This window comes from Polyodon spathula, chromosome 3 (genome assembly GCF_017654505.1).
Source record: "Polyodon spathula isolate WHYD16114869_AA chromosome 3, ASM1765450v1, whole genome shotgun sequence".
In the NCBI taxonomy this organism is placed as follows: domain Eukaryota; kingdom Metazoa; phylum Chordata; class Actinopteri; order Acipenseriformes; family Polyodontidae; genus Polyodon; species Polyodon spathula.
Genome location: NC_054536.1, coordinates 25,207,267 through 25,225,203, shown reverse-complemented (window position 1 = coordinate 25,225,203; position 17,937 = coordinate 25,207,267). Strand labels below are relative to the sequence as shown.

General features: G+C 36.8%; 1 protein-coding gene across 1 annotated transcript in view; it reads left to right on the top strand.

Moving 5' to 3' along the window:
- Positions 1–1,649: 1,649 nt before the first annotated feature.
- The window catches only part of LOC121312897 (phosphatidylinositol-3-phosphatase SAC1-B), a 29,681-nt gene continuing 13,393 nt past the window's right edge, over positions 1,650–17,937 (top strand). Inside the window, exons 1-7 of the mRNA XM_041244792.1 lie at positions 1,650–1,745; positions 6,065–6,162; positions 6,388–6,462; positions 7,811–7,938; positions 10,791–10,940; positions 13,010–13,069; positions 17,160–17,193. Coding sequence (XP_041100726.1) covers positions 1,717–1,745; positions 6,065–6,162; positions 6,388–6,462; positions 7,811–7,938; positions 10,791–10,940; positions 13,010–13,069; positions 17,160–17,193 — 574 coding nt within the window. The 5' untranslated portion in view covers positions 1,650–1,716. The remainder of the gene's footprint in view (positions 1,746–6,064; positions 6,163–6,387; positions 6,463–7,810; positions 7,939–10,790; positions 10,941–13,009; positions 13,070–17,159; positions 17,194–17,937) is intronic.

Sequence of the window (17,937 nt, the reverse complement as noted above, 5' to 3'; positions counted from 1 at the left end):
TGTGACTTGTGTTAGCCCAACAAAAAAATGAATTCTGGAGCTCAATTTTGAATGATTTACAATATGCAAATAAAGTAACTTTCTCTGTCTGAGCCGAGTTGCTCCTAGCGATGTCACGGTGTACAGTGTGTATATCGCCAAGGTTTTGAAACCGCAACATTTTGTAATATACCATGGTCACCTAGTTTACCCTTATATGCTAAAGCATTAACGCGTTTCTGTCGCTACCAGCGCCTAATTGCTGCTTGTCAGTTTTGAACTAAAACAAAACAAAACAAAAGACTAGGAGCGGTGCTGCTGTTTAAACTGCGTGGTGTTCTGCACAGGAAGCAGTGTTGAATGTGGGATAGTAAACAAACTTATACAAGTAATGACGACTGGGGCAACGCGTGTACTGTTGACAGTTTACAGGAAACCAGTTCAGCAGAAACGATGATCATGACAAACGATTTTCCATGAAATACTAGTTCAGTTTCCATATTACACTGTAGAAACAGAGAATTACTTTTTATCGAATTAATGTTTAACGTCTTCAGTATACAAAACTAATATAAACGAGATTACATAATACAGTATCACCATAACAATCCAGCATACTACATTCTGGTGTAAAAGTGTTAAATGCCGTCTCTCGCCTTCCCACTCCCTGTTTAAAAACTGTACGCCCAATCATAGGAGCCGCAGCCTCTCACTTTGTATCCAATCCTCCTCTCCCCTCCTAGTTTACATAGTCTAGTTACGTCACTGCCGAGGACATAAACTTGATGTCCTCATAGTAGTTAAGGACGTGGTCACAAAACGTAAAAGTCTCTGCATATGTGACAATCTCCGTTTTTCCTTTGGCAACAAAAAATGTTATGAACCGCTGGTTTTCTGCGCGTCACTCGAGGCTTTTTTTGTGATCTCTTGGTTACCTTAAAAAAAAAAAATTCTTGCTCCCATGTCCCACTATTAAAATAAATCCTGCATGGTTTACAGAAAGTGTGTCTTTTTTTTTTTTAAATCGTCGTTGTGCTTCTCGCACACGATGCCATTCTTGAAGGTCAAGTATGCAAGCTTCCCCCGGGCACTGAATGAGCCTGCCAGGGCTTGCTGGGGTCCTAAAGTATACTTAGCGATTGCAGTAAGCACGTGACTTGGTTTCCTTGCATAAAGGCGATTAACAGTATTTTTTTTAAACAAAATACGGGAGAAACGAAGTGTTCAAAGAATGTGAGAGTCCCTGCAAATAAGCGAGAGTTGATAGTTCTGCATTACTGCATTAATGTTTTTAAAAGTGTATTACTTTCACCATCCTTTTGCTAATACCGTTCAGTGCAAGGTTACCTAATAGTATTATCAATGACATAAAGTTAATAGTAAGATGCCTTTTAATACCAACGGTGTTACAAAAAATAAATATAATTCTGCTTACTTTTCCTTGATTAAATGCCCGTTCTAAACTTTTGGGTCCTTAAGAACCCATTGGTCGTGTAAAGAAATTATAATATGCTTATTCAAATTTCTTTTTTAGTTTAATATTTTTTAAGTGCCCGGGGTTTGTATCTTCAACGACTATCCGCGGAGCCCAATCTCTCTCACGGTAAACGGGGGTAACAAATGATATTACAATTCATAAACTGAGTCTCTTTCTTCAGGAGGGTTTGGAAACAGCCTTCGCCGCGCCTCTAACTCTCTGACACGTCACTGAGGTCAGACAGTCCTGCTGGAGCGAAGATGGCGGTTGCTTATGAGAGCTTCAAACTGTAAGTACAAATGTTTCATTATTTCCACCAAACGGAGTAGCCGCTGATTAAAAATTGAGTTTTACTACCGGGTATGAACGGTGTTAGAAAGATACGGGGTCTGTGGTCCGGTTTTTGTTAATCAGTTTGTTGTTCTGTGTATCTTCTGAGCACGGTCGGCAGTGCTGTCACTAGGCTTTGCCCAGACTCAGACTGGACACTGAAGTAGGGACTGAAAAGAAAACACATTATTACAAATCGAGACAACTTGACAAGCAGTATGATATTTTTTTAAAAAGCCTTTTGTGTTACCGTGTGTATTTAACAAATGGTTTATGTGTTCATATTTTCCCAATGTACACACACACAGTATTTATTTGACATGTTCTGGAAAGCCTTCAGCAGCTGAATCATGGGATATGTTCGTGTTTCTCACTCGTTGCAGTTTTAATGAAACCTGACTTTACCTACTGTAGGAACAGCCAGTTAACAGTTTACCAACTCAAATTTGTCTGCCTCCGTGTAGACTTGTTTGTGTAACTTGATGTATGCATGCCAGGCAGAGTAAGTATCTACCGTGTGCATTTTGTCAGTGGCGTAGAATGTGAATAATTTCAGATTTAAGCAGCATAGGGACTGTTGATGGTGCCCACTAAAAAACAAAACAAACAAACAAACAAACAAAAAAAAAAACACGAGACGATCAAACTGTCTTGGCTGTCATATATGAGTTTATGATACAAGTTAAGTTACTGTAATTGATTTATATACTTGTGTAGAAAGCTATATGAACTGTGTGTGGATTGCACAAAAATCTGACATTTGTTAAATTCTCAAAGTCAACAATATCAGACTACCGACAAGGACTGTACTAGGATAGACCCATTACCACCATTAAATCTGCTTATTAGTGTAACACACTTACCGTTTTCACTATATGTACAGTAGTTATTTTCAGACACTAACTGAATTAATTTTCAGCAAATACAGAAACTGAAGTGTATTGTCTTTAATCTTATTGTTTGGCACAAATGGCACACCGAATACGTCATTCCTTTGTGGCTATGATACGTGCTTGATTACCTGTTTTATAGAGGTTTTTAATTTGTTTTAGGGGAGGATACAAAAACAGCAAGAAAATAAATAATAACAGTTCAGAAAAATAGAAAATGTGAACTGTAGGTGTACACAAAGAAGTCCAATTATTTCAGTAAAAAAAAGTTTGTCCAGCTTGATGGAGGTGCCAGTTCTGGCTGTCACTGTGATTCGATGTGCGAGACAGATTCCAGATGGATTAGTAACCTGTCCAGGTAGATAGTATGCCCGACAGAGGTCAGGCCAGCCAGTATCTAGTTTGTAGAGGAATGTGACTCACCCTGCCAAGAAGGAACCTTGACACCAGATAAAATATGTGGCATAAAAGCCATGCAGATTGTTAAAAGTTACATTACACTTTTTGCTTCTTGGTGCAGCAACCACCACACTGTCTTATTTACTAACTACACCATTTGAGGTGCTGACTTCATATTTAAAGGGTTATATAAACAGTGTTTTGTATTATTTTCCATTCAGTTGCAGGTTCCATTCCCTTATATTATGCCCCTGTGAATGCTTGGTTTTTGTTCTTAAAAAAATAAATAAACATTTCTGGTTTTATTTAGTAGATACATGTTAAAGTAAATCGGCTGGTGGATTGATTCACTTACTTTTGACTGTTTAGATTTTGATGCATGTATTAACAAAACTAAGCTCTACTAGATTTTTTTTTCAGAAATTGCTTTGTCACTTAACAAGCATTTCAAGCAAAGCAAGTTGGGAAAAGTGAAAGAAATGTGACAACTGAAAAGAGTATGGTCTTCTATACTCACATTTTGTTTCTGTTGCTAGGGCTGTTGTACTTTCACATTGACAATGTACATTTGTTTTAAGTGGCCATCTGGATTATATCTATCCCATACTGTATGTATCGAAATGCTTGTTATGATCCAGTTTGTGGTCAGTGGAGTAATGAAAATGATCAGGCGTGCCTCCCAACAATATTTGAAACAAGAAAAAAGAGCACGCATGCACGCACGCACGCGCATGCGTGCGCTTGGTTTAGGGATTAGATTTACAGTGTTTATTTATGTATTTATAAACTTGTGCAGATGTTAAATGTGACATGGTGAAATAGGATTGATTTTGAGATGAATAGGTGCTCTCTTTCAAATTCCAACTGTAGAATATGTTTTATGTAGTTTTTGGGTTATGTATTACATTCTCTTTCTAGAACTGTTTCTAGATTACTGACAAACTGTGCACTAACTCCAGGTAGGGAACTTGTTTTAAATTAGCCTAATTATTGCCTATGTACATTGATGATAAATGAAGGCTATGGAATTGAAGAATATCCAAAAAGAAAATAAACTTTTAGCCCAGTAGGATACTGAACAATGTACCCAGTACTTTCAACATTGAGTTTAATGTACATTGATATTTTGCGGTCATAAAAATGTTTTAGAGTTCTCTTGGGCTCTGAAACCAATGGATTTGTCCGGTCAGATTTCTAGTGTATTGCATTAGTGAAATGTGGCTAAGTGCATTACACTGCTATTAGCTCTGCTATTAGGTTGTAAGGAAATCAAATAAAATATAGTTAGCCCATCTGAATATGGTCTATTATTTCCTAGGGGCCACATTTATTGCCGAATTGCCTGCTGTCCTATGGTTTCCAAAAATAGGCTAAACGTATTTTGATTGTATCACGAACTCATATCAGATCAGTTTTCAACAGACTCGTGCTTGACAAAGCGTACATCTGTGACTGGTTTCACAGACTCTTACCTATGGTGTCATTAGGCCGTCAAAGGTAAGTGCTAATCCGGTCTGTGAAACCAGCCTTTAATCTTTCAATATGTAATGTTTTTAAGTGATCCCTTTTTTATGGGTCATTCCAAGTGAAATCACCTTATGGGGCTAACTCCTTGTACACAAATGGGCGGCGGGGGGTGGGGGGTGTATCACATGTTGCATTTATAATGAAAACACTCCCCCCCCCCCCCCCCCCCCCCCCCCCAACTGTGGTTCTATTGCAGGGTATCAAGAACCATTTTTCTGGTCAATCATGCAAATGAGTGGCAATATAGTTATCACTATCATTTGTCTCGTTATCCTTTACCATCCATGGCATTACTGCAAAACAACCTGAAACTTGAGATCTAACCAAGGTCCAGAAATCTATTTAAAAGTAGTTACCTGCAAAATGCCTTCAAGCATAGAAATGATTGGGATCACCTGTGTATACCGGTGTTTTTGCTATTCTTTGTGTGCATCCTCTTTCACCTCTGCATACTCTGTTCTGTTTAGCTGTGGCTATTTACCTATGTTGTGGTAGCTCAGTCTCAGTGCGGGTGCTTAGTTATTTGCTTAACACAGTATTTTTTATGGCCAAGGCAGCAGCATGGGTTAAAGAAAATGACTTGTAACCAGGAGGTCCCCAGTTCAAATCCCGTATCAGCCACTGACTCATTGTGTGACCCTGAGCAAGTCACTTAACCTCCTTGCACTCCGTCTTTCGGGTTAGATGTTGTTGTAAGTGACTGTGCAGCTGATGCATAGTTCACACACCCTAGTCACTGTAAATCGCCTTGGATAAAGGCACCTGCTAAATAAACAAATAATAATGGTTCCCTGTGGCTGATTTCATTGTTGTATGATGCATTTTACTGTATACAACCTGAAATCATTTTTAAGTCTATGTTCAATCATTAAACAAAAAAGGCTGTGTTCACTTTAGAAGTTTGTCTTGTTTCTATTTGAAAAAAAAAAAAAAAACATTTTATGCCTACATCACTGAATTGTTCACCCAATACTGTTTAACCTGAGCAAGCTACTGAGCCTGGTCATATGATGCTGTCCATATGATCCTCCATACTAGTGCATTCATTATTTAAACACTATGCATCTCTGTCGATGGAAGGAATGATGTAACCCTTTAACTGTTTTTAACTCAGAAATAAAGAGCCCCTTGTTCGCCTTAATTTTCACAAGCTACTGTAAGACCTGCATTGGTTATACCTGATGCTTTTACTTTGATATGAAGGCATCATTAAGAGGCAAATAAAGAAGCTAGTTAATTTGTCACACATTTACCCAGCTTGCCAAATGAAGACTTTTTTGGGTTCTAAAATCGGTCCATAACAAAACATTCCTTAAAGTTATATGAACTAGAGCACTGTACAGTGCATGCAAAAAATCATAACCAGTTTTCTGCAAAAATGCTTCACTTCAATATGCAGCCAATCTTGTTTATTTCATTTTATTATTTCTTTTTTTTTGATGATGTTGTTGATATTTTGCAGGCACACAACCCCTGAGAAGTTTTACATAGAAGCCTGTGGTGATGGAACTAATGATGTTCTTGCCATCGACAGGGTGTCAACGGAAATTATCCTCACAGGTATACTACTGAAATGGAATGGAAATGTGTGGTTTGGAATTCGCATTGTCTGTCTGTGCAACAGCATGGTGCATTGTGTTTGTTGACAAAATGGAATTTGACAAAAATAACAAGCATTCCCATAAAATTAATAATTACATTTCCAAAAATGTGTGTTTGCTTTTTATTGTGTCAGTCTAACTGCAGTGTGACATGTCTGATACCATTTTCTCACTGTTTCTTTAGTTAAGAAGGACATCCCTCCCTCTGCTGTCACTAGATCAATATGTGGAATTATGGGAACAATTCGTCTAGTTGCAGGTATGCTGGCCATCAAGGAAGGTGTGGCAGGGCTGAGGCCCTGCACGTGTAAATAGGTTTTTTTTTGTTGTTGTTTGTAAAGAAAATGTGTTTCATTTGAAAGTTTTGGCTAAGTAAGTTTGTGCTACATATGGCAGATCTGGGAGGTTAGAATCCCCTCCCTGCCTAATTGAACTTCATGTGCAGCATGTGGCCAGGTGTTAATTGACTAATATTAACCCTGGCCACATGCCTTTAAAAAGGGGCTGAAAAGGCAGTTCTTGGATCTCCATTTTGTTGTTCTTTGTCAGCAAGCTGGAGGTAAATTGGCTGGTAATCCTCACGACTGTGTGCCTGAGCCAGGGTGAGCAAATAAGGCAACCACTTCTGATTACAGGGATTGATTTAGGGGATTTTAATCCCACCAGACTTTAGTTGTGGTCAGGGAGAAGGTTCCTGGAGCAGGACCTCTCTTTTAGTGGGAGCAGTGCTTGGCCAGTGTTTTGCCAACTTTTGTTTTATTAGCTGTTTTTTCCCCACAGTTTTTTGTTTTTGCCTTATTGTATTAATAATTTTCATGTACACCTATGTGTATGTCCTCCCACACTAGGGCTACCGTTACTGGTACCCTAGTGGCGGCCACCTACCTATGTAATTGTCAGTAAAACCAAGACGCCTGAGCCGCGTTTCAACATCAACAACTATGTCTCTCTTGGTTATCAGCGGACGTCCACACAGTAACAGAACACCACTGTTACAGAAGACAACAAGACGTCTGTAGATGTCTGTTTTCTCTATTTATTAATGTGGTAAAATTATCAGCTATTTTGAAAACGTGTGATGCATGACAGTAGAGGTTCAGAAAGTATCGTGCCAAATAATTTCAAGTAATTTGCAATCTCTTTGTTTTTACATGATGCACCTAGAAGAGCAGAAACATGCATGGTTCCTCTGGAATTTGTGATACGCAGTTTCTCTATAGGAGTGGTGACTGCTTTTTTATTTTGCTTTCACAATTTTCCATTTTGTATATAATTCTTGAAGCACCCCTGTAGATAACTTAACTGGATGGGCATGTGGTTTATCCAGCCAAATAATAAAAAATAAATAAATAACATTTTCGATATAGACGTGGACTCAAAAGGTGTAGAACAGATAGGTAGACATGGACACAGCAGAAGACTGTGCAGATTAAGCAATAATATGTGATGGAGCAGCATGCTTGAAGTTAACCACTGCGACAGTACTGTATGTGAGGGCATGTGAAAAGGTATACTTTAGGACGATGTTGGCTCTACTTGAAAACTGATCAGAAATGTTTGGTCACTTATCAGTTTAAAGATTCAACCCCTTTTTCTTTTATTTCCAGGCATGTATCTTATCATAATTACGAAAAAGAAAAAGGTTGGAGATTTGTTCGGTCATACCATCTGGAAAGCTACAGAATTTGACATCATTTCTTACAAAAAGACTGTGCTGCACTTGACAGATAACCAGGTATATTATTTTTGGGATATCTGGGGCCATGCTACAAAAGCATCCTAAGTGATATTCTTATTTTCAGAGATAGAATGTCCTAACTACACGTTTAGGAAAGCTGATATTACAGAAATGCTCTCCTAACTTATTTTCCTATCTTAATTTAAGATAGGAAATAGCACATCACAGAAGGTTCCTGACTTGGTCATTTTCTAAGTTTCTTTCCTAACATTTAGGACTCATGAGGAAACCTTTCCTATCTGTCAGTTAGAAAAAGAAAATTTTTGTTAATTTGTAAGCTCTGAACAAACCATGCATGAAAATGTACATATTTACTATTAGGCATTAGATTTTAAGTTTTGTATTTCACAAATATTTCTGGGTATTTAGGTCTTACTATGTACAGCATATTCCATAGTGACCCATAATGATCCATTGGTATATTTTGGGATATGTACCTTTAACAGTAAGCTACGTGTAACGTCTAGATCTAGCCCCCCTCCCGTGAGATAAGGTAGTTCATTGTGTTATATACAGGACAGCATGGAGTTGGAATTCCTCACATGTTACTGTCGATGATTATGATAATTCATATTTGAAACTTTACTGAGGAATAAGATATGAAGTAGTCTGTGTTGATTCTGTCGTGTTATTGTATTACACAGCGAGACGGTCCATTGAACACAGTTATATTACACACTTTCACACCGGAGGCATGAACATCACAACACTGTTCTTATTTTTAGCTTTACTTTAGCCTGTGAGATATTGTTGTGTGTTGGCATTCCTAATTAAAATAAAATGGTGTTTATGACTGAAATTGAATAATTGCTTTTTTTTTTTTTTTAATAACGGTAATTATTTATTGCTGTTAACTAGATTTTATTCTCTTCCCGAGTAAAATTTAGAGCCCCACGTTTCTTTGCCACAACTAAATTGAGTTTAGACGCCATCATTTAAAAACAGGTATATTCTGGTGACAGTTACCTGAAGCTCGAGCCGATTCCGACTCGATCAGTCGTTTATGGATAAGATTGGATTTCCTAACTAATGTTAAGATACGATGAGGCACTTAAGAAATTGAAGACACTGCTGACTTAGGAAATGTTTTTGTGGTACAAAGTTAGGAAAAATTCTATCCTAGCCATGAAAGATAAGATAGGAAAGCAAGTTAGAAAATTGTTCTGTAATACGGCCCCTGGCAGAGAATTATGGAGTGTATAAATTATAATTTTTTTTTTAAATGTAATTGGTTAATGTTGTTTGTGCGACACCCTTTATGCGGTTGTATGTATTCTGCATACGAGGTCTTTGCTTTAAATGGTAAAATTAAACTTGTGGAATATTCTGAGATGCATATATTTGACCAGTAAAAATATTTGTGTGTTTTGGTTTGTTTTACTTTGTACTATGAAAAAAAAAAGAATTTCTTTGCAGCTCACAGTGTTTAGAGAATGGAAGGAGGTAAGAAGAAAAGGGTTGTCCCGTCAATGTCATTTATTTATTTAAAAATGTTTTTCTGGTCTCTGTACAGTTGGCATGATTACAAAAATAGCTAAAATGTTGGTCAGGGTGTTATTGCTTTTGTTTGTTTAGAAATCTGCAGTAGGGTTCGTGGCTAACCATACTGTTTAAAGAATGCATTAATTTACATTATGTTTATATTGTATTTTTTTGGCTTAATGTTATATTCTGGGTCATTCTATGAAAGCATAACGTTTGTTGCAGTGGGTAACTTAACAATATCTTATCAGACGATTGGCTTTTTGATGATCAAACTTCTCTGTATTGAAAATCATGGACTTGCCATTAGTCTGGTATTGATCACTGACCAGTGTAACGAATTAAGCAATTACATGGAATGCCCTCCAGATAGGAAGATGATAAGTAATGGTGCTGCTGATTATCTGCAATGAGTGGCACAGGACACTAAAATAGAAATCTCACAACAAAGCAGAAAAACAAACTGCTTTGCAGTGTCAGTAACTTGCAGAAGTAACTGGATTATTTCAGACAGAAACAACATTAAGCCTTCTAAATGGAGTATTTTCAGAAGATAGGTAATGTACAGGTATTATAGTAGCAAAACAAAACAAAAAAAGAGGCACTATGAGCTGGCTGAGCTGAAAGTAAAAATGGTACCTGCAGCCAGATTTGATATTTTTATGAACCTGAACCTGATGTGTTGGGAACTGCAGAGGTTAGTGATATGAAATATGAAGTTTTTCACCCGATGGGCACCTGAACTGCCCTCTGACTCTGGGGCAGGGTTTAGGCGTTTGTAAGGAAGGTCTTTTTCTGTTAATTCATGATGCCCTGTTGTGTTTGAAGGTCACATAATTTGTTGTATACGTTGAGTTGTTACACGTGTGTTCCCTTTATAAAAAAAAAAAAAAATTGACTGTGGAAAGCAGTCAGTTCTCATTTCTCCCGAACCTGAAGCAACTTGGTATGGGAATTAAGTACCAGAGATATCTTTATTTATGTAGTTTTCTCTTTTTTTTTTTTTTTAGATACAGTTTGTATGAATTGCTATTTTAGTCATCACATCCTGGTGACTTTTTAAAACTCGGAAATTAAAGCAAACCTGTGGCCTCAACTCTCAACATGTGTTTCTTTATCCACTGAAGGCAGAGTTTTGCAAGAAGGAACTTTACCAGAAGCCAGATATGATTCTGAAGGTGTATTGAGGCCACAGGCGTGATTTAAACTTGGATCATTGATGGGTGTGATGACTGAAACAGAAAATGATACAAAATGAATACAAAAAATAATTAATTTATTAACATAACATTCCATATACACCTTTTGAATCTGTAAAGTCAAGTGTTTTTTGTTTATCTTTTTTTTAATTTTTTTTTTATCCCCAGATGCAAGATAACAAGAGTTTCTTAGCCATGCTCAACAACGTATTGAACACAGATGGGTTTTACTTTGCTACCAACTACGACCTGACACACTCCTTACAGCGGTTGTCTAACACCAGCCCAGAGTTTCAAGAAATGAGCTTACTTGAGAGGGTAAGAATAAAATAAAAATAGGGAGGTCTATGAATGGCTCACCTGGTAAAAGCACAGCTGTGTGGTGTGCATGGTGAGTCATACAGCACAGGTTGGCATCCTTGTAGTGCAAAGTCACTGGGTGACTGGGTATTCCGAAGAGAGCATCACATTGGCTCTGGTGCTCCCGTGGGTTAAGGAGGCAAAACCGGCAGGGAGTGTTTCTCTTAGTCGCGCTACAGCGAACCCTGCTTGCCAGGCTCCCAGTGAGCTAAATGAAACTGAGAAACCGATTTGTATTGTAGGAGGTATTGGTACGTAGTACCGACACAAAGTATGGAAATGTGATTTACAGCAAGGTGGGGATTACAATGCCCATTTTTCCTCACTAAAACCTCTTACTATCAGGATGTGAGTGGTGGAGGAGAGTCATTGTCCAGGCAGTGATATATTTATAAAAATATCCTGTTGTATTTTCACAATACCCCCCTACCATCAGTGTTATTGAGGACAAAAGAGTGGACTTGCAGCCCCAAACAATAATAAAACAAGAAACAAATATATAGTGTTCAGGGTGCCTGTGCTTGTGCTCCATTGTGCTGTGTTAGTGCAAGTGCTGTGGGTGGTTGTGCTGGCTCAGTGGCGACGACTCCCATTGTCTCCGTCTGCAAAACACAACAACAAAACAAAAGCACAGCGCTCTGGCGCGTTAGTGTTACAGCGTAAGGGGCCGTACTCGCGCAGCTGCGTCCCATGTGTACTGATAAACTCCCTGTGATAAGTGTGGCACCACGCTGTATCCAACACAGCTGATCACAATAGAGCTGCTCAGCAGTTTTACAGCTACAGCCTTTCTGATTCTGTCCTACCATTGAACCGGCCCATCCCTGTGAAGGCGTACCACCAACCTTACTTAGCGCCCTTCCTGGTCGGGAGGTAGATTTGCAGCTCAGATTCCTTCTCTCTCATTCACACTTGCTAAATACCTTTTTTTTGCCAGATAACTTCTCTCAGACTACTTGCTCACTAAATATCTTGGTGTCCTTAATTATAAAATGGTCTTACCTTTAAAAATATTTTAAAGATTTTACTGATGTGTATATCAAGTGCTGTAGATCACTTCCTGGCACCTGCCAGTGCTGATTGACTGGGTAGGTAATTTTCTCTCTTATTTTACCATCAAAAATAAGTTTTGCAGTGCATGGAGTGAGTATACACTTTACATATAACAAATATAATAAAACGTTAGATATTTTATTTTTGGCTGACTTGTTTAAGAGTAGTATTAGTAATACATCAGAGGACAAAAGAGAAACAGCAGTTTCATGAGTTTAAGGCAGTGGTTCCCAAGGATTGCCAAGGACAACACTATATTGAATATGGTACCAGCCTTGGCAGCCATGACTCAGGAAAATCATTTATTGGGTAAAATAGAGAACAAATGCCCCACCCAGTCATTCAGCATTGTTAGTAAATGAACCATATTTAGGGTACCACTGAACTTGTCAGATGGTTCATTACAATCCTTAAACATATGTTTAAAGAGGAAATTATCTATTCAGAGATACCAAGATATTTGTTGAGCAAGTGATCTGAGTGAGTTTATCCGGCAACAAACTCCCCATCCCCAGTTATACTGCTTTTCTAGAAAAAGTAGAACATTTCAGGGTACCGTTCTACTTGTGAGATGTCTTGCTCTTTCAAATATTTTACATATATCTAAATATGAGATGATTATCTATTCAGGGGGTACCAAGATATTTAGTAAGTTAAGGGTCTGAGTGAAGAAAAATGGGAAATAATAGCCACCCCCATTCATTCTGCAAGTCTTTTGTTGAGCACTGTATATAAATAGGACATTAATAAAAATAAGATGATCCCGGTGAAATGCCCATTGCTTTGAACTGACATTTATATGACACAGAGATGCAGGGGTATGTGGGACCATACAGTCTCCTTAATTCATAATGGATGAGTTCTACAAGCTCTGATTACAGTGCTCAGTTCCTGTGATTTTTGTTTTTGTTTTTAAATAAGGAGCATTGTCTTTCATATGTTATTTTAATAAAATGTATTGGTTTTCTCTGCAGGCAGATCAGAGATTTGTATGGAATGGGCACCTTCTGAGGGAGTTCACAGCACAGCCGGAGGTAAATCTTGTTTTTGGTTACTTTTTTTTCTTAATAGAATCTGTCATATCCAATCCTGTAAGATATGGTACTCTATTAACCGATGGACCTTTCGCAAGTGTCATTTACACATGCTTCTACCAACTGAACGGTACTGATAGAAACTGATCAATGCACATTTTATTATGGGTCTGAACGTGACTGCTCAGTTTAACCGTGTTAAATAAAAGAAAACAAGAAAGCAAAGGTTTATTGTAACTAACATTAGAAAGCTGAAAAAACTGTCGGATAGCTTTAGCATAGACTGAGAATACACAGTAAGAATTGTTTTTACAGCTTTACAGTGCCTTGTTTCGCAATTTTTTTAAAACTGATTTTCTTTGTAAAGTATTATACTATACAAAACTAAACAAATAATATACACACACTAAAAACAAACAAGATAGCTAAAGGTGTCTTAAAAAAAGAATATGTGGAGAATGCCTGTAGATTTTAAACAATTGCTTATAAATCGATATGCAAAATGTTGTCTTAAACCAGTGGCTCCTAACCTTTTTCAATGCAGGCACCACCTTGGTGTTTGTTTTTTTTTTTCCCTTGGACCACTTGCTATGCATTTTTTCACAACAGAATTTCATAACTGTGTACATGTAGAAAGTAAAGTATTTGTAGAATGCCCCTAACTTAATGAGATTCCTGGGCGTGGATCGTGGTTACTAGGTCAGAAAGGAATGTTGCCATTTTACACAATAAAAGTTGCTAATTCCTGTTTTATTTTGTTTTATTTATTTATTTATTTTTCACATTCTGAATGCTTTGTAGGTAAATGGTGTCTCAATTTTGCAGGTTTAAGAGTTTTGTTTGAGAAAACCTCCTGACAAATAAATAATGCACTGGGGCCTGGGTCGTAATCAAATCCAGTAAATGTAAATGCCAGTGCTGGTCCCTGCAACCGTTACCTCTTGTAGCATATTAATCTATCAATTTCTAATGTAACTTACTGCACTCACTGAGACGCAAACTTCACTCAATGTACATATAAAAAACACTAGAACACGAAGAAGAGGTGGGTGTGAAGCAAATTGAAACATTTAAATGATTGGAGAGTGTACAGGATGTTACTTACCAGTTCTGATGAACGGTGATGTGTAAATTAAACAGGATTGGTGGCACAAAGTCGAAAGGATTTATAGCATTTTGATTAAATATGACAGCATCAGGAACAGACTACACGTTATTTCCAGAAGTAGTGTTAATAGAATTTCATTTTGGCATATAGTCTTGTGAGGTATTAAACCTGGTTGAATAAACCCATATAATAACATGGAGCTGAAATCGATCATTCACACTATGGTACAGTTTGCAAGTCAAGCAACAAATATAGCCTCTTTTTGTTTTACATTAACTTCTATTACTATATTCAGCTGACCTCTCCAAAAAGTATGGAAATAATAGTTATATTCCTATATCCATGGCAACACTGTAGCACATATTTTATATTGAAAATGAAAAGTACCAAACCTGTGTTTTTAATGTTTTTTAAATGACATTCCAGCCAAGTTAGGAATATTCAATGCAGTGCACTACTTTTATGTGGGGTGTGAAAAGGCTACGTGTTTTTTTTCCCTGAACAGTGAAGAATGAGCATTTATGTGAATGCTAGATGTAGATTTTTTTTAAAAAATAATGCTGGCTAAAGACAAATGTGCCTTCATAATGTGTAAGTTTAGTTAGTATTTATTTCACATTAGAAAGCTGTTTCAGTTAACGGTGGCTTTGAAGGCGATGCTTAGTACTGCATCAAAGGGAGCTGTAATATATATTAATTTATAAACACACCCATAATAAAAGCAAACAGATAAAAGGGGAAAATTCAGACTACATGCATATCTTATAATTATATATCACGTGGTTAAAGCTGTTTGTTGTGTTGCTTAGTAATAGTAGTAGCACATCGTGTGATTGTGTACAAATGGGTTTTTGCAAGAACTAAGATAACTCAATTTTGGGAGTTGTTTGCAGACCACCTGGAGTTTACTCACGGACCACAAGTGGTCCGCTGACCACAGGTTGGGAACCGCTGCCTAAAGCTCGTGAAACTGCAGTTTTTCTTTTGTCCTTTGATTTATTATTAATACTACTTTTAAACAAGTCAGCCAAAAATACATTATCTAATGTTTTATTGAGTATACATCTTACATATAACAAACAAAATAAAACAGAATCTTAGTTTGGGCTGACCCTATGCACTGCAAACACTTTTATAAAGTAAAGAGGGAAGTAGTACTTTTACATAATAGCGATAAAATTATTTAGTAATAATCCTGACTCCCAATGGAATTCAATTCAAGTAATAATAAATCAGACTGTTAATAATTTAATGACTGTATAGAACTAGCGAGGAGAAATTTGAATTACACCTACCACCCACCTCTAGCCTTTTTGCTTTACTCAAAAATGAAAATATTTGGTAACTTGTACTGCAGTTGTAAATATTTGCTTACGAGAAAATATAATGGCAAAACAAAATTAAAAAGGGGAATTATTCAAGTATTTATCAACCCTGACTAACGATTTCATTTCACAACCATGTCAGAAGTGAACAAATTCCAGCTTCTAACACTTCAACCACAACTCACTGAAACCACTGAACTAAGCTCGCTGTCCATAACATACAGAATCTTTAGCTACTCTCTACATTCGTGCTTGTTTAGCGCTGGTATCTTTGGTTTTCAGGTGATTTTAAAGCACCATGCAGCTCTCAGTAACATATTTTTTCTACAGTACTTTGCAAGAAGAAAGCCATTAAAAGAACAAGAATGCATACCCCATGAAGTGGTTGTAGCAACCTTCATTAACCCCACATTTGTTTTTTGGTTATTATTTTAGCAGTAGCACATGCATAATTAATTACTGAAAGGCTGCATTATAATTACATTTTATTTATTTATCAGTGAGCACAAAGAAGGCCTGTTAATCTTGCTGGTTGCATCAAAAGTAAGAATCTTAGAGCTCAAGAAGGGCTGCATTGACCTTCAGCACTCCTGCAGGTTTATGGAGGGAAATTGGCTGGATATCATTTGACTTCTTGTTTGGTTTAAAATAGGCCACTGGCTTAAAGAGGAAATGTAGGATGCCTGTTAACCTTTAGTCAGTCTGATCGGATAATTTGTGCAAAAGAATGGTAAATGGTACTATTCAGAATAAATAAAATAAGGTTGGGTTGTAGACATGAAATCTGCTGTATTTATTTTAAATCGCTATAATTATCTTCCTAAATGATGGTTATTTTTGCATAGACACAACGATTCAAAACATTTACTTTGCTCAATTATAGACTGGTATTATTAGCCTCTGCCTTTTACCAGCTGCATCAGAAAAGTTAATATGTTGTCTGTTGGTGACATAAAAAGAGTGGGTAGCTCTTTAGTACACTATTTTTTGTGAGTTAAAAACGATAATGGAAATTTTAAACATTGAGAAATAATAGAAATATTACCTTAAGAAAAATCTCTGTTGACAAATAAAGGTAAGCCATGTCTGTTGATTATTATTAGTCCATCTTTCCAGAAATACCAACTGTTCTCACTGTTAGTTTTTAGTACTATCACAGGGTTTTCTAAATCATGTAAACCTCTGTTTTGTTATGATTTTTTAAGAAATGAAAACTGTTTGTGACAGAAGATAGTTTGGTACATTTTATACAATGTACAGAATAAACATAACCAGTAGAATCATGTAGTGTTAGATTATTTTGGTGTACAACAGTCTTCCAGTGCTTTGATTTGATCAAATCATTTAAGCCTTTATCAATATTAGGGCTCACACAGAAGGCGGAAAGGGGTGCAAACTACTTCAGAAATGTACCCTGTGAATTTTGAAGAAGGATTGCTCCCATTTCATGAGTCAGACAGAAGTCCAGAAAAACGGCATTGGTCCATGAGTCTGAATAATGTGATTAATCACGTGTAAGGATATCCCGGGATCTTGCAAACGTTTTCAGATATGCTCATTATAAACACGCAAGGGTGCATTTGCATCCGTTGCCACTGAAGAAGGGTTAAAGTACGCTGAATTTTACACAACGTGCAACTTTCTTTTCTCACAACAGCTCCACAAATTTGCATTCCCAGTGCTCCATGGATGTATCCTTTCTAAGTGCTCAAGTATTTTAATGTAGATTCTCTGCTATTGTTTTAGAAATGTGATTTATAAAGGACCATAAGTTTCCTGAAACAAAACTTTAAAAGTTAACGAAACTACAGATTACATTTTTTTTCTTCTTGTAAATACTACCATACTAACTGTGTTTGAGAATGGTAGGTTATGCCACCAAGTAAACAAGAAAAGGTTATTTTCCAAAGCCTTCTCACATGTTTCCACTAACTTTCTTGTACGGTTAGCTCGATTTCATAGGTATTGGAAATGTTTTTGTGTTTGTGATTATTATTATTAAAAAAGAGGATTCAGTTAGGATAATTATAGAAAGTGTGATTATAGCTTAATTGTTTGACTGCGCATATGCAAATCTCTGAAATTAAAGGGAGGGTTTGGAAATTCAATGAAGATTACAGGACAAACACCAACAGTTATTTTTAATGAAATTAATGAAAAAATAAATGTAATTCTGTTTTACATAACTTTGAACACAAAACAATGTTAAATGTAGTATAAACTTAATGATCAGCAAACGCTGATGGAAGTTAAAATGTTTGCTAATTATTACAGTTCTACTAGATCTACAATAATGTTGTTACACAATACATAATAAAAACATATGATACTACTCAACACAGTTGTCATAGCATCAGAAACCATATGACCAATATTACATTTTTCAAACACTCGCTTCTGTAGTAAATATATCTAAAAGTTGGCAAGCTAGCAGT